Raw genomic sequence first — 22,437 nt, forward strand, 5'->3', positions numbered from 1 at the left:
TTAAAGATGTTATTATTTGAGAGAGAGCGTGAACAGGGCTGGGGGAGGGGCAGAGGGAGAGGAAAAAGCAGGCTCCCCGCTGAGCAGGGAGCCCAATGTGGGAGGGAGCCCGATGCAGGGCTCGATCCCAGGACCCTGAGATCATGACCTGAGCCGAAATAGGAGTCAGATGCTTAACTGACTGAGCCATCCAGGTGCCCCAATTTCTTGTCTTTCTTGATACCAGCCGTTCTGACAGGTGTGAGGTGATATCCCATTATGGTTTTGATTTGCATTTCCCTGATGATGAGTGATGTTGAGCACCTTTTCACGAACCTGTTGGCCATCTGGATGTCTTCCTTGGAAAAATGTCTATTCAGATCCTCTGCCTATTTATTACTCAAAAAGATTTTTTTTTTTTTTTTGCTTTGAGTTATATGAGTTCCTTATGTATTTGGCTATTAGCCCCTTATCAGATATATGATCTGTAACTATTTTCTCCCATTCAGTTAGGTTGCCTTTTTGTTATGTTGGTTTCCTTTGCTGTGCAGAAGCTTTTTGGTTTGATGGAGTCCCACTTGTTTGTTTGATGTTACGTGTATTCCACACATATGTTATACATATTTACCGCAGTGAAAAACAAAAAGTGAATTCCGTGCCTGGAGGTGGAAAATTTGGAGTATTTCCTGAACGTCGGCCAACTGCATCTGCCTGGACGTGCGTCTTGACGCCTGCTGAAATGCCTTCTTGCTTGTATGCACGTGCTGGTGTTGTCCCAGATCGGTGGTTATTTCTTCAGGCCCAGGGTGCTTCCTACCAGAGACAGGGAGGCACCTCTTCTTTCTGGCTTCCTTCTCCATCCTAACAGTCCGTTCCAGTGGATACTGTGTGGGACCACACACGGAATGAAGCAAGAAGAGTTAGTTCTGGGGTTTTGGGGACAAGCCAATGCTTTGAGAAAGAGAGGAATTTACTAGAAAGTCTCTTCTTGGGAGAAATCCCGGTCAAGCAAGTGTCCCAGCGGGGGCACAGGGCTTTAGATTTGTGCACTTTTAGTGGCATGTATTCAAAAAAGAAGTTACAGGTGAACACTAAATGCAGGGAAATGATCCTTACCTCGTAGGTCCTTACCTTGTAGAAATGATCCTCAGCCAGTGATGTGTGGTTATTTCCGAAAAGCCTTCTACTGGCAACGCGGGAGGGATGAGGGAGGAGAAAGAAGACAGGTGGGGGTGGGGTAGGAATGAGGAGATGAACAGAGGTGTGTCAGTTGCTCCTCCCGTGGCAGCCTCATGAGTCCCTGTCCAGGAGACACCTGTGATGACAGACATGCTCACACTAATCCGCAGGTGGCTCCTGAAACGTGGCCAGGGTGACTGAGGAACTGCATGTTCAATTTTGTTTGCTTGTAATTAGTTTAGATTTAAAAAGCCCCACCTGATTAATGGCTGTCTTCTTGGACAACACAACTCGAGGTCACCTTCTGGTGACCTGAGGACTCGAGCTTGATTTGGTTCTGGGGAGGCTCGGGGTTTCACATCTGCTGGGGTGAGACCTGAGGCGCATTTGGGGCTTTTAATATGGACATTGGATTCCCCCAAACCTCATCAAAAGTAGACTTAGTATCATTAAATTACTGTTTGATTAATCAATTATTGACTGATGTGCATTGTTTGTTGAGCACCTGCACTAGGACAGACACTGTGTTTAAAAATGAGGACACTGAACAAGCGTGAATGGAGGCATGTTATGAAAGAAGTCTCACCTCCTGTCAGTGGGAAGGAGTCTTTCTGTGGGGGGAAGGGGGTGATGTCAGATGGAGGCAGTCATTTTGTCACATTTTGTTTTAATAGGGACATTTCAAGTCCTGTGGTCCCTGAACTCTATTCAACTTTTCTAGTCCTCTTCTTGCCACCTTCCTTCTCAGTAGAATGTTCTGGGTTGACCTGATGTCTTGAATGGTGGTTGAACTCATAAAAATGGTGAACCCTTGTTTCACCACCCCCCACCGCAAAAGGGTTTCAGAGGGAGAGGAAGGGGAGGAGAGTTGAGAGGACGGGACGAAGAGCACTGGCAGAGGTTGGGGTGGGCTTGGGCGGTGGGGCGGTGTGCTGCCGCAGCCCCCAGGGGCCCCCGGGAGTGCCCGAGGCAGCTGTGGACGGGGCTCCCTTGAGGGACAGGATTTTGTTACAGTCTCTACCCAAGACTGGGATGGAAGCCAAGGCTGCAGCCTGAGTCAGCCTTCCAGCTCCAGCCCAGCACCGCCTTGACTCTGTCCCTTGGGCTGTCGGTCCTTCTGCTTGGCCACCCCCAGCTGGGTGCAGTCAGTTAGCTGGTTCAGTAAGTGTCCATAGGGCACCTCCTGTGCGCTTACAACCCAAGGGTTCTTGGGGTAACACTTGGGCTGCTTTGGGTCAATTCACTCCCCCTGCCTGGCTGCCTAGCCCTTGGTTGCCTCAGAGGCTCCCGGCTCCTATGAGGAAGGAAGGCTGATGGGTGCCCTGAGTTTTGGGCTGCACTTCTCAACTCTGGCTGCACTTGACAATTACTGGGGGAGTTTTTAAAAGGTACAGATGCCTGGGCATTCCTGGCCCCAGGCCAGCTAAATTAGAATTTTGAGCATAAAGACCTGGGCATATTTTTTTAAAGCTCCCTGGCCAGGATATTGTCCTGCAGAGAACCGAGGGATGGAAAGAGGACCTGGGAATCCTGCTGCGTTCCTCCCATCCTCTGGAAAACCTCCTGGCTGGCTCTCGTGGAGGCAGGAGCCCTGTTTCTGCAGGGAAAATCCCGGGAAAGCTGGGGGGCTGCATGCACAACCCTACCTCTCCCCCCACCCCCGCCATCCCCCAGATTGAGGCCTGAGGACCCTCAGTCACCTCTGGGACCCATGTCCTGGTGCACGGAGCAGCCGGAACGTGAGCTTTCCCACGGCTGGAGGTGGCCGCCTGATGGCTTCCAGCTGTCACCGCTGGCCAGGGAGCCTCTTCCACACACTGGACTCACCACTCTGTCAGAAATGCTGTCCACCTGAACTCCGCACCGCCAGCCACAGAGCCTACGGCAAGCCGGTTAGGGTGGAGAGTGGAGGTGGGGGATGTGCGTGGGGCTGGAGAGGAAGACAGGAACTCCAGGGAACTTTCCTAAGTTATGAGCTGGCTCCAAACTGCTAACTGCCTTTAAAGAAAATAATGAGGTGTGTTGAAAGAGCGAGCACTGTCTTACACTCGGCTCAGCAGTTGGAGCCAGGGCCTCCGGGTGGGGAGGGAGTCGGACTTGCAGCCTCAGGTTTTGCTCTCCTGGTCCCGCTCAGCCAACATCCAGAAGGGTTTGCTATGGGCTGTCATCTGCTGGCTCACGTACAACACCCAAGCGCAAACACATTTTCACATTCAGTCTTAAATGCTCAGAGGAACCAAGGTTTTCTGAGATTACACATTTTTGCAGCATTATGCTATACTTGAGCATGCAAAACAATGAAGTGGAATTTTCTTTCTTTCTTTTTTTATTGCTTCTAGGACCACACAGGGAATTCTTTTGGTAGGTGGGGTGCTCGCGGTCTGGGGGCTGGTGTGCACTTGGCCTGGGTCGGATGCTCGGACAAGTGTTTGCTGAACGGGGATGGCAGCTACCCGCTGACCCAAAGTTGTAGGGCTTGTGGAACATCTCTGGGTGGGTGGAGTCACTGCTTCTGTGTGCTGGGAGGGCCATCTGGGGTGCAGGAGAGAACACTTGGGTTTAAATCCCAGCCCTGGCCCTTCCTGACCATTGGAACTTGGACAGGTCACTTGACCTCAGTGAGCCTCTGTTTTCCCATTTGTGAAAAGGGGAATCTAAATAGATGGGCCTTAATGGGAGGTGTGGTGGCAATACCAGGGAACTAAGAGCCTAGAAGTGAAGTCTTGCCCCACCCTTCTTTTCTGTTTCATTCATTGGGCTTTTTCTTCTGTTTTCCTTGAAAAAATCTCTCTCTGGAGCTTCTCAAAATCTGTGCGTCTAGGCCCCACCGCAGACCAATTAAATCAGAACCTCTGAGAGTGAGACAGGGGCATTGGGTTGGCAGTTCTTTACGGTTCCTGGTGATTCTGATGCCTGGCCAGTGTTGCGAACCACTGCCCTAGAAGGGCCAGTGGAACTGGGACAGTGACAGGTGTTGGGACAATAATGCTTGGGACAGCGCTGTCCCCAGGGCCCAGAGGGTCACCTGGGGTCCTGTTGGTGGGAGAGTTCCTTACATTTGAGGTTTTAGGGGTCATGGTTTTGACCCTCAGGGGCCAAAAACCCATTACATTTAGTAATTTGCAATTTTCTCAGGAATGTGACTTTGAACTCCACCCACCACAAGGTGGGTGTCTGAGATGGAGTCACCTGGCTGGCACCAGGCCCCATGCGCCCCCCAGCTCTCCCCTGAGCAGCACACAGCAGCCCTAGGGAAGTGATAGAGAGCTGATTCCTTTCTGGGAATTGGCCCTCAAAGAGAAGGGCAGCTGCTAGTGCTGGTGTTCACAATGAAGAGAGAGTGAAGATGTTCTAGAGAGCCACGATTCCAAGCTGGAAGTAGAAGTTGAGATAAGGAGCAGCTTGCCTCTGTGCTGTGAGCAGGGGCCCCCGGGGGTGTTGGATTCCTGCATCCATCCCTCTGAGTGTCCAGGGGGCTGCTGGATTGCCACTCTCTGCTCCAGGCCCAGCCCTGGGTCTGGAGGACATTATAGCTCATCATGAGTCTCAGTGTGATATGCGCATGCGTGGGGGGAACATGTACCTTTTTTTTTTTTTTTTTTTTTTAGAGAGAGGACAGGGAGGGGCAGAGGAAGAGGGAAAGAATCTTAAGCAGGCTCCATGCCCAGCGTGGAGCCCAACAGGGGGCTTGATCTCACGACCGTCAGTGGGAGGGGAGCTGGGTGCGTGTGGGTCTAAGAGATGGAAGAAGGAGGCCAGTCTGATTTTGGCTGAACCCCAGGGGGTCAGGGCTGGATTGAAGAGACCAGTGGTCCCCTCTGGCAGATAGGGGCTTGGATCCTGTTCATTTGGGTCCAAGTCAAGGATGGCCAGGGGCTCTGGCGACTGCAGCCAGTGAAGAGAGATGCCACACTTTTCTTCGGCAGGTATCGTGTGAACTTCAGACCCAGATACGTCACCAAGTACAAGACAGTGACACAGTTGGAATGGAGGTGCTGCCCTGGCTTTAGAGGGGGAGACTGCCAGGAAGGTCCCAGGGACCCTGTGAAGACTCCCCGCCCCACGCCTGCCCGGCCTCGAAATAGCATGAAGAAAGCCACAGGTAATTTCTTTGTACTTTGTGGTGGGTGACCACCTCTGATCTTTTCCAGTGCTCCTGCAGACAGTAGGATTTATGATTTTCAATGGCGATCTCTCCAAGGTCTTCAAGTAACACACATATATGCCTGCAGTAGACACATGTGGCATGCAAAGTTATTTGCAAAAGCAGTAGCAATCAGAGTACAGATTTTTTCTTTTGCAAGTAAATTGCTTTGTTAGGGCCAACTTGTGAAAGCCAAGGACTTAGCAATCAGTGTAGGGGATGGTTTCAGACTGGTGTAGTGTGCAGAACAGATGAAAAGAGATTCAGATGTAGTGATGCTTTGTTTGTTCTTGCTTTTCATCTACAAGCTCCCATAAATCTGAATTTGAAGGAACTAAATTTTTTTTTTTTAAATAGGTAAATTAGAATCATTGTCATTCTGTTTGGGGTGAGCTATTTGCAAAGCTAAGACAGAGAGGCATCCAGTGAAGTTGTTCTTAAATTTGTTTCTAAATTTTTTTGTAGCACAAATTCAGTGAATAACTCAGAAAGCAGTGATAATTTCCACCTTTGCTTTTAAGTTTAACATTAAGTGGCTGACTTTTATGGATAAAAATTGTCCTTTTATCTTTCCTCTTTTTTAAGTTGAGTGAGAATAAATGTAACCTAGGTTTTCTCATGAATTTGATGGTTGTCTTTAAATGATTATATTTTCCCATGAAGTATTGTCAATTTTGAAACTTGTAGTGTTTCCCAATATTGTCTGTAAAATTTTAAAATAATTTTTATGAAAAAAAGGTAATGCATATCAATTAAAGAGTGTTTATAAAGTATAGGGAAATACTTACTTACACATAATCTCACCGCCGTATGATAACTACTGCTAACATTTTGTTATTACACATTACTCTCTTTCCTATGTCTGCACATACATTTTGTTAAAGAAAAATTCATTTATTCATCCCACAAATATTTATTGAGCTTCTATATCTGGCAGGCTCTATACTAGATACTTGGGAAAAGTGAAAAACAAGGCAGACAGTCCTTGAACTCACAGAAGGCAAACATCAGACAAGTAATTACAATAAGTCATCATAGATAATATGATGGGGACACACAAAGGGGTCCATTGGATCATAATAGTTTACTTTTGTTTCATTTTTATTTTATAAAATCTTAAGCCTGTATGTAGTTTACTGAGTCGAATAGCTTTAAAAGGACTATTAGAAAAACAGTGACCCTCCTTCTCCCCCACTTTCCCTTCTCAGAGGTAATTCCTTTAAACTCTTTAGTTTGTCTTTTGGAATTTACCACCATATCTATTGACCTCTCATTATGGAAGGTGAGGGTTTGACTCCTTTTCATCTGCTTTCCAGCACATGGTTCCCATACCCTCATCCTTTCTGTACAGTTTATACCAGGTTTTTAATTTATTTAATACATATTGTTTACATTGTAGTAACTGTATAGATAATGTTTACAGCTGAGCCATGTAGTATACTATGAAACTGTTGCCTTTCCTATACAGCTTTATGGTTTCTTTAGAGTTAGTATTTCTCTTATATTTTCCTTTGTTTTTTATGTCCTTGTCCTTATTTCAACCCAAACTCTCCTCTGGGTGATTATCTAGATGTCCTTTCATTATGTTCAGACACATCAGTGTCATATTCCTGAAGCATCCTCCTAGAGCTTTCTTACTTGCCCCACCTGGTCATCCTCTTTTCCTTGTTCACAGCTGCCAGCCTGTGATCTTACTTGTCTCTCTCCCATTGATCCCCTCTTTCCTGTACTCCCTGCTTGTTCTCAACTTACTACCTTGTTTTGGTAAAGCACATCCTCCAGTAGTTTTATGAGAAGATTGTATGGGAGTGGTACACTTTCTATTATTTTATAGTCTGAAAATATTTTTATTCTACCTTTAGAATTCTAGATTTGAAATAATTTTCATTCAGAATTTTGAAAGCATCACTCAATTTTCTTCTAGCTTTCAATACAGCTGTTAAAATGTCCAAAACCATTCTGATTCCCAATTTTTTATACGTGACATGGTTGTTCTGTTTTTTGTTTTGTTTTGTCATTTTAGTGGGATTTCAGAAGGGAATGAAAAGGAAATGCTTATCCTTAATCCACTATCATTAAAAAGAACATACTATTTTTTAAAAGATTTTATTTATTTGAGAGAGAGAGTGCGTGTGAGCACTCGAGAGTGAGCACAAGCAGAGGGAGGGGGAGAGGGGGAGAGGGAGAGGGAGAAGCAGACTCCCTGCTGAGCACAGAGCTTGACGTGGGGTTCATGGGGCTCTTTCCCAGGACCCTGAGATAGTGACCTGAGCGGAAGTCAGAAGCTTAACCGACTGAGCTACCCAGGTGCCCCAAGGACATGCTATTTTTAGAACTTATTTTTTAACTCAATCTATAATGAACAACCGTTCATTAAATAATTTACAATATCATTTAATGGCTTTTGAGTGTGATTATTTGAACACAATCCCCTGCTATTGGTCACTTAGGTCGTTTGCAGTTTTTCAGTATTATAGATAGTATTTGAATAAACATTTTTTCCTCTTAATATTTTAGATTCATCCTTGATTATTTACTAGAATAAACTTCTGGAAGTGTAATTGCAGGGGCAAAGGGATTCTGAGATTTTGATACATATTGCCAAATTATCCTTCCAAAAAGTTGTAGCAGTTTCCACAGTCACCAGGAGTATGGAAAAGAAGCATTTCCTTACATGCTGATTTTCCCCCAGTCTCCTGCCCTTTCCTTTTATTTCCTTTGCTCAGAATGGCATTTCATCTGTATGTGATTCAACAATTTGTTTTTTTCTCCTAGTGGCTTGAGGTAGAATAAATTTTTCAGTGTGGAAAATAAAGTATTCTATAAAGTTCTCTGCTTGGGAGTTTGGCCATCTGAATTCCAGTCTTGGTTTTACCACTAAGTTGATTTTAATGAATAATAGCTGTGGTTATGATTGTGTACAAAAGTTTAGGGGAGGAAAAAACAACAGTAAACTCAAATATCTGCAACGTTCTACATTTACTTTTAGTGTTTGTTCAGTGTACCTTAATGCATTTTACTTCATTGTAATCTATATTGTGTTTGACTTTTTCCACCTGTCAAGATAGTCTCCATATCATCTGTGTAGGCTTGTCGAGGTTAGCCCCTCCTTTTTGTTTTTAAGATTTATTCATTTCAGAGAGAGAGAGAGAGCAGTGGGAGGGGCAGAGGGAGAGGGAGATAAGCAGACTCCTCACAGAGCAGGGAGCCCAACGTGGGTCTTGATCCCAGGACCCTGAGATCATGACCTGGGCTGAAATCAAGAGTCAGAGGCTTAACTGACTGAGCCACCCAGGTGCCCCTGTCAGCTCTTTCTAGTATTCCTTGTATCCTACTGTGTGTTCAGGGGCATGGTTTGCTTCTAATCTCCTATTGCCTCAGGTTTCAGTAATTTTCTTTTTGTCGAGTTCATCAATCTATCTGTCACTTTATTTTCATTTTTATGACTCATCACAATCATCTTTATAACTTTTTTTCCTTCTTTTGGACTATTTCCTTGGAGGTATATTTCTTAGATCATCAAAAATTCAATGTTTATATTCTTTGATTTAGTGAATCTTAGTCTATATGACCGTGTGACTTCATTGTTAGGAGATGCCAACAGAATCACTGCTGTATTTCTCTTTTGCTTTTAGTTTCCCGAACTGCATAATGGTGGTAAACAATGTCTATGAGACTCCTTTAGCCTAGCGATACTAATAAAAGTAAAAGAACATTTAGGAGTTGCTTGGGGGATAACTTACTGCTTGTATGATATCATACCACCCAACAGCTAATGGGTGGATCTTGCTAAAGTGGCTTCTTGTGGTTTTATAGAACAGAGCCAATCATTGGGGTGTAGCTGCTGCTCACTAATGTGGGAACAGTGTGTCCATATGACAGAGTAGATTAAGAATATTTCCCGTTAGGGTGAAAGAGACCACTGACTGTCTATTATGTGCCATGTACATATTCTCTTAACAACCCTAGGAGCGAAGATAATACCTCTGCTTCAGAGATGAGGGGATTATAGTTCACAGAAGTTAATTAACTCGCTCAAGGGCAGACAGTAAACAGTGGAGCCAGACTGCAGGGGAGGTCTCTTTGACTCAAAGCCTATAGTCTTTTTCGCTCTACCATGATTGCCTGTGGTTAGAGGGGATCTATAAGTGAAGGCTTAAGTGTATTCCTCAAGTACCCTGTTTATTGGCTTTGTAGAAAATGGGAAATGGTAGAACGTGTTAAGTCATATCCGACTCTTTCTTTGTAACAGATAATGAACCAAGCCAAGTCCCAGAGCCCAAGAAGACTTTGTCACCAACTCGTGCAGCAGAACCAAGCCAAACGGTAGATCCCAAACAGGGGCCGCAAGAACTTCAGGAACAGAAAATCCAGGTGCTTGAAGAGAAGGTTCTCCGACTCACAAGAACAGTTCTTGATCTCCAGTCTTCCATTGCCGGAGTGAATGAAAACCTCAAGCATGCCATTCAGGACAATGCCAGCAAAATGCTGGCATCGTGGCTCAGTAACCTGCACCCCCAGCCGGTGCCCGACAGTGCTGTTGGCGGAGACACAGAGACCATCCAGCTTCCTGATGTCCTCAACAATAAGGAATCTGGCATGAAGGACATCAAGTCTGAATTGGCTGAGGTCAAGGATGCTCTGAAGAACAAGAGTGACAAACTGGAAGAGCTGGATGGGAAGGTAAAGGGGTATGAAGGACAGCTCAAACAGCTCCAGGAGGCTGCCCAGGGCCCTACGGTGACCATGACGACCAATGAGCTCTACCAAGCCTATGTCGATAGTAAGATTGATGCCCTGAGAGAGGAGCTCATGGAGGGAATGGACAGAAAGCTGGCTGATCTGAAGAACTCATGTGAGTACAAGCTGATTGGTCTCCAACAGCAGTGTGATGACTATGGGAGCAGCTACCTAGGAGTGATTGAGCTTATAGGAGAGAAGGAAACAAACCTGAAAAAAGAAATAAATGATCTTCGAGCCCGGGTACAAGATCCTTCAGCTCAGTCAAATTGCTGTGGTGGTGAAAAGAATGGTGACTTTGGACAACAGATCAAGATGTTAGACCAGAAAATCGAAAGAGTTGCTGAAGCCACCAGAATGCTGAATGCACGAATGGACAATGAATTTGACCGCCTTGTAGTTCCAGAGCCAGATGTGGACTTTGATGCCAGATGGAATGAACTAGATGCAAGGATCAACGTGACAGAGAAGAACGCGGAAGAACATTGCTTTTACGTTGAAGAAACCCTTCGGGGGACGATTAATGGCGAGGTAGATGACCTGAAGCAACTTCTTGATCAGAAAATACAGTCTTTGGAAGAGCGCCTGGGGACTGTTCTCCTGGAGGTGGCCAACAGCACTGAGGCAGAACTCACCCCCCCAGCCTCAGCCTTACCGGGTGGGTCAGGGGCTAGGAACAAACAGGTCATGATAGAGTTAAATCACCTGAAGAACAAAGTTCAAGTTGTTGAGGATATTTGCCGGCAGAACTTTCAGAGAGAGCCTCATGGCTTAGAAGATACTTTGCCAAATGGAGAAGACCACATAACGGGTGATAGTTTGAACCTTTTGAAATCTCTGAATGACACGATGCATAAGAAGTTTCAAGAAACTGAACGTAGCATCCAGAAACTTCAACAGGATTTTAGTTTTCTTTATTCTCAACTAAACCACACAGAGGACGATGTGAATCATCTCCAGAAGGAGCTGAGCAGCTGTAGAGAAGGTAAAAATGCTGCAGTGGGTGGGTTTCCTAAGGGGGACGAGCGAGGAAGGACGGTGGGGCCCCTCGCATCTCCCCAGAACCCCAGGGCTCATTGCTGCAGCCAGCTGGAGGAGAGGTGGCAGCACTTGCAGAGCCGGGTCCTCTCGGAGCTGGACACTTGTAAGGAAAACACGCACGGGGTCCGGAGGGATGTCTCCGTGGTTGAGAGCAGGGTATCTCAAATGGAGAAAACGTGCAGCAAGCTGGACTCCATCTCAGGAAGTCTTCAGAGGATCAAGGAGGGGCTCAACAAGCATGTCAACAGCCTCTGGAGTTGTGTCAGGCAGATGAATGGGACACTCCGGTCACATTCCAGAGACATATCTGGCCTGAAGAATTCAGTCCAGCAGTTCTATAGCCACGTTTTCCAGATTTCTACCGACTTGCAAGATCTGGTCAAATTTCAGCCATCAGCCAGTAAGTTGACCTTTACAATTCCATTTCTTGCATTTGTTTGCAACATGTATCATGCTAGATTTTGGATGGCCCCTGGGATTAACTACATCAGTCCTCCCCAAAGTGTGGTTCGTAGATTGGTGCCAGTTTGTGAATCACTGGTGCTGACTGGCAGTGAGATAAATACCCACATTGAGAGTATTTAGAAACTTCTATTGAAAACAGTTGGACTTCACTGTAGCAGCATTCAAGCACACCTTCTGTGCATTTTACAGAAGTACCAGGACAACAGATTGAAAATGAAAAAGGAATACTCCTTCACCACAGGGAAGATGGCAAAATGTTGATCTGTGTACACCGTCATGCTGGTGAGCTTAGAGTTGGGGTCAGGTTTTTGGCGTGACAGCTTGGAGCAGCGGATATTGTTGTCCCATCTTTTAGGAAGTCTCCTGTTTGCTTATCGGCTCACCTGTCTACAAACCTCGCTTTTTGTTTGTGGGTGTCATTCTATTCTGTCCTCATCATCTTCGGGCTACCTCCTATTCTCTGAAATCTAAGGCCTAGATGATGGCAGGTAGAATACTGTCCTCTTCCTTTCCAGAGACAGAGACAAGACCCTGGATGAAAAGCATTTTAGGGGCAGTAACTGTTGAAGGCCGTGTAGTGCTTAGAACAAGGAAGCACATCAGCTGTGCGTGGGACAATGCTTGCTGCACATTAAGACGCTCAGCAAATGTTTGTTAAATGAATGGTTCCTTAATAACATGAAGTAATATATTCAACAAAGTTCATTTCTTTCTTGCTTGAGGGTTCAGCCCATCCTCCCTGAAGGACAGAGCTGCTCTTATACTTGGATTCTTTCATTTAGGTAGTCTCAATAATGAGACAGCCTTTTCTAATTGGAGGCAGGGAGGGAAAATGAGTTCACATTTATTGAGCACTTTCTGTGTACCAGCACTGGGCTGGTTCCCTCAGGGGACATGTCTTAGAGCCCCCCAGTCGCCTCATGGAGAAGGCACACTACTTTCCCAAGGTTAAGTGTATCCAAGGGCATACAGCCAGAAAGTGGCAGAGCCAGGATGGGAACCCCGGGTGGGCTGCATCCAAGAATTGTCTTCCAGTCCAGAGCACATCTCCTTTGTGTGTCCCAGAGTTGAACACAGATTTACTGGGTCCAAAAGGACTTGTTGAGGGCCAACTGTAGGCCCAGAAGGACCCCACTTCCTGATTCACCCTCTCCCTGTTTCCTCCTCTCTTCCTCTTTGGGCCTTTATCACCTTTTTCACCTTGCTCAGCTCCAGGTGACAAAGGTCCTCACACGTTGAGCTGAGATTTTTATGGCCAGGATGGAGTGAAGCCTCTAGGATTTTATGTCCAAGCTGAGACATAAAACCCAAGGAGGGGAGGGCTGGAGCATGAGAGGCAGATGAGCCATGGCGAGTCCCAGGTAGGTCCCCAGGAAGCTGGAGGGTCTGAGGTGGTCAGGTGGGAAAATGTTTTGGATGTTCCCAGAAATAAGACGTTTGTAGATAAGGAGGTACCCAGGCCAGTGCGGACTGGGAAGCTGGCTTCCACCCCAGTGCTGGGCCCACGACGCTACACTATTTATAACCCTCCCCTCCTCCCAGGCCCACACAGCTCCTCTATCTCTGGAATGTTGAGTAAAGGTCACAACACTGTGTGTGTTCATAGAATGATTGTCCTTGGGGTGACAGGGCTGTCTGGACGGTACTTTATAATAACAGGTTAAACCAGATATTTCCAGTTGATTTGCAACTCCCAGGCCGTGTGGGAAGCTGTGTTAACTCTTTCACACTTGTCTGTTGAAGGAGGAGTCAGAGGTGAATGTCTTTAAAGAGAATGTAGCTTCTAAAAGATTATCCTTCTGGAATGAATTCATTGCTGTGAATGTAGAATGCGTGGACTTTCGAGAATTCCATTGATTGAAAAGAACCAAAAATAAACAAGCAGGACTCTCTCCTTGTATAGAGCATCCCGGTCCGGGAGGTCTGGAGCCTGAGTAGCAGAGGTCCAGGGGCAAATCTGGAGTTAAGGTCACAGTGAAAGTCACACATTGGCCAGTTAAAAGTCAACAGAACGTTTATTGAGCACCTGCTGTGTGCAGGGCTCTGTGAGAGACATGGAGAGAATGAGTAGCAAGATCCTGACCCTCAAGGCATTTTCAGTCAGAGTGGGAAAGCCACATAGGTTTGCAGAGAGAATGAATGTAATGGTATGTAAGGCCGAGCCGGTGGTGTAGGGTTTATCCTTTCAGTTCATAAGGTCTCACTGAGCCTCTATTATGTGGTAGTTAATGAGCTATGTGTGTGGATTATGTGGATGACAATGCACGTGACAATGACAGTCTGAGGGCCAACAAGCTGACAAAGGGATGGTCATGGGAACGGGGTGGGCATAGGCACACTGGGTGTGTGGAGAGGCATGTGTGGCCCCTGTGGAAGTCGGGGGTGCTCCTCAGAGGAGAGAGCCCCTGAGTCAAGCCTTCAAGGTTGAGTAGGTTGAGAGTTTAGAGGCTGGAGGGGTGAAGAGTGAGGTGGAGTGATAAGAGAAGCTTCTGGAAGGAGGTGTTACTGGAACTGATAATGAAGGGATGGTTAGGGCCCAGAAAAGCAGGAGGGGGAGGCATACCTGGTGAGGAGTTGATATGAATGGGTACGTTATTTATTGCTGTGTAACAACCTACCCCAAATCTTGGGGGCTTAAAGCAACAAAGATGTATTGTTTTCCATTATTCTGGGCATCAGACACTCGAGGGGGGCTTGGCTTAGCTTGGCTTGGTGGTTCTTCTCCATTTGGCATTAGCCTGAGTCAGTCACTCAGCTGTAATCAGCTGGCAGCTGGCCTGGCTGGGCTGGAAGGTCGGGGGTCCTCCCTGTGGCCATTCTCTGTCTCTCTCTTCATGTGGTTAACTTGGGCTGCTTCACAGCATGGCGGTCTCAGGGGAGTCAGACTCACTACATGGTGACCGGCTCATAAAGGAAAGTGGAAGCTGCTGGGCCCCTTCCAGGCATGGCAGCCTGTCTGCCACATTTGTTAGCAAAGCAAGTCAGCTCCTGAAGGGGGACGTGGTTTGTATGCATTGGGAGGGAAGGAATATTAATGATAGTCATCATGTCTCCCTCAGGGAGCAAAGGCCCAGGGATGAGGATGCCTGATGTAGGTTTGGACCAGTGACCAGATGGCTGGACCGCCTGGGGAGGCAAAGCCTGGCCTTTCTACCCAGTGCACTGCCCTGTTCTCCCATGCTGTTCTTTTCTTCAGAAGCATCCCTAAAGGGGCCTGAATTTTCCAGAAGGCAGACAGTGCGGGGGCCAGGGGCTTCAGCTGATGCTCATATAGCTCCAAGTCTATTTTGTCTCCCTCCCATTGATGCATATGTTCTTCCCTGGGGTTTAAAAGGGACTCTTGAAACTATTTGCAAATGTTGGCTGTTTTTTTTTTTTTGGACCAAAGGTCCATGGCTTTCGTCTAGGAGGCAGAGAGGTGCCCAACTTCCAAAAAGTGAAGAACCAGTATCTCACCTTAAGCTCAGTAAAGTGGGTGTGATGTCTCTCTCCTGGCCCCCTCTATCCCACCTAGTCATTCCCATACTCATTCATTCAACTGATACGATCTGAGCCGCGTCCTGGCGCTGCAGTGCCTGTCCTCACGAATGTTACACTCTCGTAGGGAAGACAGACAATGCACAGCCAAGCAAACAATGATCTGATTTCAGCCAGTGATCAGTCTGCAAGGAAAGACACAACAGAGTAAGTTCATGGAGAAGAGGAGACAGCAATATGTTTTAGGTGAGTGGGCAGGGAGGGTTGCTCAGTGGAGAGGACATCTTTGTGGAGCCCTGCAGAGATCTGTGGGAAGTGTTCCAGGCAGACAGAACAGCATGTGCAAAGGCCCTGGGGCAGTAATGAGTTTGTCCTGTTTGAAAAACTTAGAATGCTAGTTTTATCAAGTATATGAACAAAGGGGGTAAGTCCTAAGCATTAAGGTCAGAGAGGGGGTAGGAACCAGATCATGTAGGATTTTATAGGCTATGGTAAAAGATTTGAGTTTTAAGTATGATGAGAAACTATCAGAGGATTTTGAGCCAGCCAGTGTTTATTATTTCCCAGGTTTGCAATCCCAGCTATCTTCATGCTTTCTCTGGGACTTTGGGCAAGTCATTTATCTACCTAGTTACCTCACTTTCTGCATCTACTAATTGGAAATAATAATGACACTTACCTCAAAAAGTTGGTTTAAAGAGGATTAGTACTCATAAGGAGTGGAGTATTAAACAGTGCCTGGCCCCTGGTAATCACTCAATCAGTACTACCTATTATTTTAACCCTCTGTCCCCTATAATAGATGTTTACTCTGCTCCTGGCTGAACTTTTCTCCCTTTCTCTTCCTACAACCCCCCAGGCATCCAGCCTCAGAGGAGCCAGAAGAGCCTGTCCACAAAGCAGACATGGGACGAGAGCCCTGCGTGTCGGGCTCCTGGCTGCTCGTAGAAGGCTCCGGAAATCCAGTGGGGGTCTTCTCTCTTTCCCTTTCTTTTTCTTTTCTAAATTGGGGGTCAGGTGGGAAGTGTAAAAAGCCCAGAAATCTCCCCTCCCTAGCATTCAGGATTCACATTCAAATACTTCTGTTGATGAGAGGCTTAGCACTTGGGACTAAGTTAGGCTGCTAAGTCCTTTGTCCTTTTGTCCGCTGTGGCCCAGGGGTTTGGCCCACTGCCTGCACGCACTCACTCCCACTGTTGGAGACGTGTGGGGCCCTGCGCTTCTGGCCGGGACCCTCTGCCTTTCGCTTGGTCAGCATCTTGTGGGGCAGGAGTTGCTCTGTGGCGTGGGTAAAAGGCATCTTTTCCCGCCTGGGCCCCGAGGACTGCCCTGGCCTGTAACTCGAGCATTGTCAGTGAGGCCGTGGCTGGCTGCCCCCTTTGACAGCCGGGGCATCGCAGCCTCCCGGTGCGACCTAGACGCTGAAGCCTGGTTGGACGCCACTGCCTCTGATGGTGGGAGAGGGGGGAGTTCCCGGGATTGAGAAACCTGGGGCTCCTGCTGGGCGGGGACGGCAGGCGGAGGAAGACTTCTGTGCAGCAGGGAAGCTCTCTTACCCTACGTCACAGTTCCAAGAAGGGACATGCCCGCCTAGATACCAGGATGTTGTTTCACCCGACCCTGGTGACAGCAGCATCACTTCCTTTTTCGAATCCCCCCATCTGTTTCTTCTGCTCACATCGGAGGGCTGTTTCTCCTAGTACTTGAGTTATACTAAGCACGGTGTTTCATTTAGGAGTGTTAGAGATTTAGGAATCCCATCGTTATCAAGTGGCTAATGCAGGCTGTACCACAAGAATGAAAAAGCATGGATTTTCCAAAAATTTAACCATAAAACCTGGCCAGGGGAAGAGTGGCCTGATGTCACAATGCTGGCCTGGGCCCTCAACTTGAAATTGGCTGAATCGGGGGCCAGTTTAGGTCCAAGATAACACGATGGACCAAGTCAGCGTTTTATAAATACATAAAGGCTGAAACAGACTGCATCCACTCAGACCAGCCTGACCCCAGCAGTTTGCACCCTTTCACCCCGTGGGCGCCTGGTGCTGGTGCTGCCCTTTGGCGGGTGTAAGGAGCTGCTGCGTGGTGTTCTTAGGGCTGAGCTCTCCCCCATAGCGGCATGCAAGAATCCTCAGGGAGCTTTAGAAAAGTAAGAACTCCTGGGCTCAGTCAGGAGATTCCTGCTCAATAGGGATGAAATGAGACCTAGGAATTTGTAATCAAATTTGTAATTGAAACAAAAAACCCCTAGCTCTGGTCCCAGAAGCAGAAGGAAGGCTACTTGAAAGGCAGCAGGATATCACCACCCAGGGTGAACTGTGCCCAAAGGAAGGGGAGAAACAGGGAGGAAGGGAGAGGAGAGAGAATGAAAAGGCCGACTTTGACACTGGGTGGGCAACAAAAGGGGACTTGGTGTGAGCCAGTCCACTTGCAGACTCCTCTAGTTGTTGATAGGACATGCTTTATTTACATCTTGATTACTGCAGCTTCATAGTAAGTCTTAAAACCAGGGAGTGTAGATCCTGTGCATTTCCATAGGGATTTTAGAAGCAGCTTGTCAAGTTCTACCAAAAAAGAAAAAAAATTCCCAGGTGATGTTGAGGCTCAGTGAGGTGAGACTCCCCCCAACCCCGGGATTCTGTGATTGCACATTCCTTCCCGTTTCAAATGTGCTGCCACCGCGAGTACGGCTGTGTGTGCCTCTCAGTGTTCTCTAGGTTGTGCTGGTCGGACATGTGGACCCGTTTTCGCTGTGGAGCCTTATTCCAGGGCTTCCCGCGTGGTTGCATCGGGACTCACTGTGTCGCCCTCTGCAGGAGGCCACACCATGCTCCCGGGCGGCGCTGAGGGCTTCTCGTCCTTCCAGCCAGAGCCGCCAGCCGCATCTAGGTCACGGTGAGCTCAGAGTAGAACCACTGCCCAGGAGACCTGGTCTCCCTTCCGGTGTCGCCAGGAGACCAGGTCAGGTGTTCTGCAGGGTCTCGCCGCCCCGGCAGCCTCCGGCATGCCTGTGGTGCTCCACTCCAGGGGGGCCCTTGGGCCTCGTCCGCCAGCCGAGCGGCTGCGGGGAGCCTGAGCAGCCCCTTCCTGCGGCCCACGCTGGCGGTTAGCTGCGAAGACTTGGTGGGCATCCTGTGGGCGTTTGGAGGCCCGATGGCCACCTGTAAGGTGCTTGCAGGGTTGCAGGCTTCCTGGCAGGCTGGCTGCCCCCTCTGCCGGGCGCCCCGCATAGTGCCCTGCTCCCACGGGCACCCGGTTCGGTCTGGTTGGCAGGAGGGGGCCGCGGAGCTGGCCCGCTGAGCGGACCGGGCAGATGAGGCAGGAGGGATCCATGGCCTTCCCGCAGCCGGGGCCCCAACTCCAGCACCGGAGGCCAGTGTCTGTCCCCCACGGCCTCTGCTTCTGTAACAGACACCACCTAAGGGCCCTCCTTCCTGCAGTCTCCCCCCACCATGCAGCAGGCCTCCCTTTGGTGTTCCCTGGCGGCCGCAGGACGCAGACACAGCCTGGACTCCTGTGCGCCCAGCTGGGGCGCAAAGCGGCCGCAGGACATCAGCTCACGGGTTCCTGGGGATTTGCTTCCGCAGGTCTTCGCTTTCGTGAAGTCAGAATTCTAGAGGAGCAGGAGTGGCCTTTGGTAGTCGGGTACCAGGCCCGTCCGCAGAAGGTGGGGTGCTGCCAGCCGGCTGGGGCGGCCTGGGGCCACAAGGGCAGATCAGGACTGGAGCCTGGGGCGGTTCCCCAGCCCGCGGCGGTGCACACGGGGCCCGCAGTGGCCCTTCCTATGCCGCTGTCGGGTTAGACGCCCAGGGCAGCAACACTGGGCTCTTCGGGACAACTCAGTTCAAATGGTCACTCTCTGAATTAGAAACACATGTTGAGCTCAGAAAGACATCCACTGCCAGGAGTGATCTCTCCAGAATGAGCAAAATGCTGTCCAGTCTTTGTTACAACTTTGTAATAAATGTATATGCATTGGAAACACCACGTGATACCGTGATGCTGGACAGCCAGCATGACCTGGGGGGGGGGGGGGGGGGGGGGGGGGCGGGGGAAATGACTGGACCCAGGGCGGCTCTTCTCCTTACTGTCCTGGCTGAGACGCCTCGGAGCAGTCAGTTGCCCAGAGCAGGCCTGGGTGTCCTCCCCAAGGAGATTAGTGGAGGATATTTGTTCCAAGGGGTATACTTGTGCATTCTTTGCCTTCTGCTCTGTGTGGCAAGCCTGGGTGTTGAGGGAGTGGTGGCTATAAAAGAGCTGTCGCTGTCTCTGAGGACCAGCATTGCCCTTGGTGACAATGAGTTTTGGGCAGAATTCAGGTACCTAATGCAATAGCTGGCAGGAGTTAGAGTGCGGCCCATAGTATCTTCTAGCCTTCGTTCATTCACCATACACTTAAATGTCTCAATGTCAGGTGCCAGGCTCTATGCCAAACCCTGAGGATAAAAGATTATTAAAATGTGTCCTGAACGGCTCATTATCCAGCATGACAGGAACAATACAAACAAATTGAAAGAGACTAAAACAAGTCATCCAACTAATGAAAAGAACTCTGAAGAAACACACAACGTAAGAAAACAAACATGTAATACCCTTAAAAGAGCCTTCTTTCTTATTGGAGGCTTTCCTTGCACACCACGTGATCTTGATCATGGTTCACGTGTAAAGGTGAGGCACTGGGTAAGATTTCATGCGGGGGGGCTTCATTATGGGGACAGTTTGAAGATTCTCCCCTTCTCCAACCTAAGCTATAATAAGTGTCCTGGGAGCGAAGCAGGAAAAGGGGGTTGGGAGCCTCCTAATTCAGCGGGCAGACTTTGTGTTTCCAGACTGTTCTCTCACTCCTGTCCTCCATTGTGGCTGATGTCCCCATGTCTGCAGTCCCTCTGCCTCAGTTTCTGTCTAACCCAACCCTTCTCAACCAGGGTTCTGAAAGAGAATTGAGGCCTGATGCTGTTCCATTGAGTGATGCGAATTCTCTTCTCTGTATCTAAGTATTAGCTCTGTATTATCCTTAGGATGACTGAGAAAGTGGTGAATCATTTTCCGTAGGGCTTAATTCTCTCATGGAGCACTGGTCAGTCCCTTTGGGGCTGGAGGTGGGTGAGCTACGTGGCTCTTTGGTGGACGGGGAGCACGTGTACGATCACCACAGTTACCTTGGTGAGTTTGAAAATGAGACAGTGGGTCCAGATGCGATCACTGATCACTGTGTAGCTCCGGGACTTGGGCCCTGCAGGTACCATACAGACTGCAGAGGTGGGTGGGGCTGGAGGCTGCTATCTGCCATTCCTGGTTATTTTTAGATGCCTCATGGACCCTCAGGAAGCCTTCCTGGAAGCCTGCCCGGTTCCAGGAATGTACTCATAGGAGGAAGGGCTGGCTGCTTCCTGGTGTGTCACAGCGCCATCCCCCGAGGGCAGGGAAATGTGAATCAGAAGTTTCCTCCCGTGGACTTCCCCTCAGTTGGTGAGCTTAAGGCTGTGGCAAGAGGCGCGGGGTGTTTCTGCTCCTTTGGGGCCTGTGCCTGCTACAGAGGGGCCTTAAGCTCCCTGATGCCTGCTGGGGTCACTGTGGCATCTGCGTTCGGCAGGGCTTCGGCTTGTGGAACCATCCAGTGACCCCCAGGCTTGCCGGTTTGAGAGAACATAAGGTGGTTGGGGGCAGCAGGTCCCGTTCAGTAATTCGTGATAGACCTGTGGTATCATCATGTGGTGAAATCTGAAGTTTTAGTGCTGGGGCCAAGAATGGTGCTGTTCCGGGGAGGCAACCATTGTGTAGAAAGGCTGAAAATCCTCCCACCTCCCCTGGCCACTGTGCAGGGGTCCCCAGTGACCTCACCAGCTCCTGGGTGACCTGAGGGCAGCCTGCCCCGTGGCCCACCTTCTGAAGCTGTGAGGCATGCTGTGCCCCTGCTCTGGTGGATGCGCTGGGCTCGCCAGGGCCATGCCCAGGACGCTGCTGATGCACAAGCACATACCTTCCCAGGGAGCCGAGCCCATCAGGTCTCACCCAGGGGCCTGGGGCTGAGCAGTCGAGTCTGAGGTTCTTAACCTTTCTCTCCACTTTCCAAATGCTCAGCCGAGGAGCCCTCAGAAGCACTGCTGCACCCCCCGCCCCGAGGAAAGACCCCGCAAGTGCCTGGAAGGCCCTCCCACCCAGCTCTGGAGGAGGCCCCCACGGAGGCCTCTCATCCCGAGCCGACCCCTCTGCCGACACCGAGCGCTCCCCCGCTTCCTGAGGACCCCAGAAGACGGCCACACACGGGCCAGTGGCCTGTCCTGCCCAAGAGACCCCCGCAGCCACTGCCCCCGCCAACACGGCCAGGCTGGACAGGGATGCCCTACTTGCCCGGCTCCACGGGGGTCATTATGGAGACTGGAGAGGCCGGGCCTCCGGGGAGGATGGGCGTGTCGGGGAGGGGCCTGCCCCAAGGAGTGGACGGCCAGACGGGGCAGGGGCCCATCCCCAGCGCCGAAGGCTTCGCAGGAGCACCAGGTAGGGCCCCCGCGGCTGGGCACATCTGAGTTGGGGGGGGGGGGGGCATTGTGAGAATATATGGAGGGTCAGCCTGAGCCTTAGGGGGTCTGCTGCAGGGTCTTTCCAGGTGCAAGTTCCAAAAAAGAGCTCTTCAGAGGTGCTGAGGGATGAGTTCATGCTAATCGAACCCCCAGAGGCTGGGGCACCCCCAGGGTTAGTGCAGTAAACATCTCGTCCCAGTTCCAGTAGGAAAGTGTACCTAGGAGACCAGTGTGGACTGGGAGCCTCCGCAGCAGCAGAGAACACCGCCCCTCAGAGTGGGTGGGCCAGAAGGTTCTGGCTCAAATCTCAGCCATGTGACCACAGGCTTTGGGGTCTGGGGCAGCTTCGTAACCCCTGGAAAGCTCAGCTCCTTCACAGGCAAAGTGGGGGTAATAGTGGGAGCTTTGGGGGCAGCTCTGAGGGTGATGGAGAAAAGCCTCATTCAGCACTTGGCCAGGAAGGGCTACTTGCGAGCTGTGCAGGGCAAGGCAGGAGGGAGAAGAAAAAGGGAGCGAGCAGGTGTGGGACTCCTGCTGCGTGCCAGGGACTGAATCAGGTGCTGGGGCTGCTGTAGCTGTCCTGACGGCGCTGTGCAGTCCAGAGTAGTCCCGTTTAACACGTGCGGGAACGGAGGCTCGGGGCGGGGACAGGTAAGCGGAGGGTGCTGCGTAGGGCAGTGCAAAGCGGAGCAGGCTGACCCCAGCCGGGAGGGGCTGGCGCACCCAGGGCCCCTGAAGCGCCATGGCTGCCAGGCAGGCGGGGTCCGTGCCGGGGACACAGGGAGGCACGGTGCTTGGTTCCTGCTCAGCCACCCCAAGCTGCAGCCATCACAGCTCTCCCCCAGGCGACTGTGCCTGCCCGGACGTGCCAGGCATTACGGCTGTCTGTAC

At 49.7% G+C, this 22,437-nt stretch overlaps 1 protein-coding gene across 1 annotated transcript in view; it reads left to right on the forward strand.

Annotated features, from left to right (window-relative positions):
• EMILIN2 (elastin microfibril interfacer 2) overlaps positions 1-22,437 on the forward strand; it is a 49,678-nt gene that overhangs the window by 21,639 nt on the left and 5,602 nt on the right. The window contains exons 3-5 of the mRNA XM_032421455.1: positions 5,085-5,260; positions 9,555-11,483; positions 21,107-21,523. Coding sequence (XP_032277346.1) covers positions 5,085-5,260; positions 9,555-11,483; positions 21,107-21,523 — 2,522 coding nt within the window. The remainder of the gene's footprint in view (positions 1-5,084; positions 5,261-9,554; positions 11,484-21,106; positions 21,524-22,437) is intronic.

This window comes from Phoca vitulina, unplaced genomic scaffold (genome assembly GCF_004348235.1).
Source record: "Phoca vitulina isolate PV1807 unplaced genomic scaffold, GSC_HSeal_1.0 scaffold24, whole genome shotgun sequence".
Classification (NCBI taxonomy): domain Eukaryota; kingdom Metazoa; phylum Chordata; class Mammalia; order Carnivora; family Phocidae; genus Phoca; species Phoca vitulina.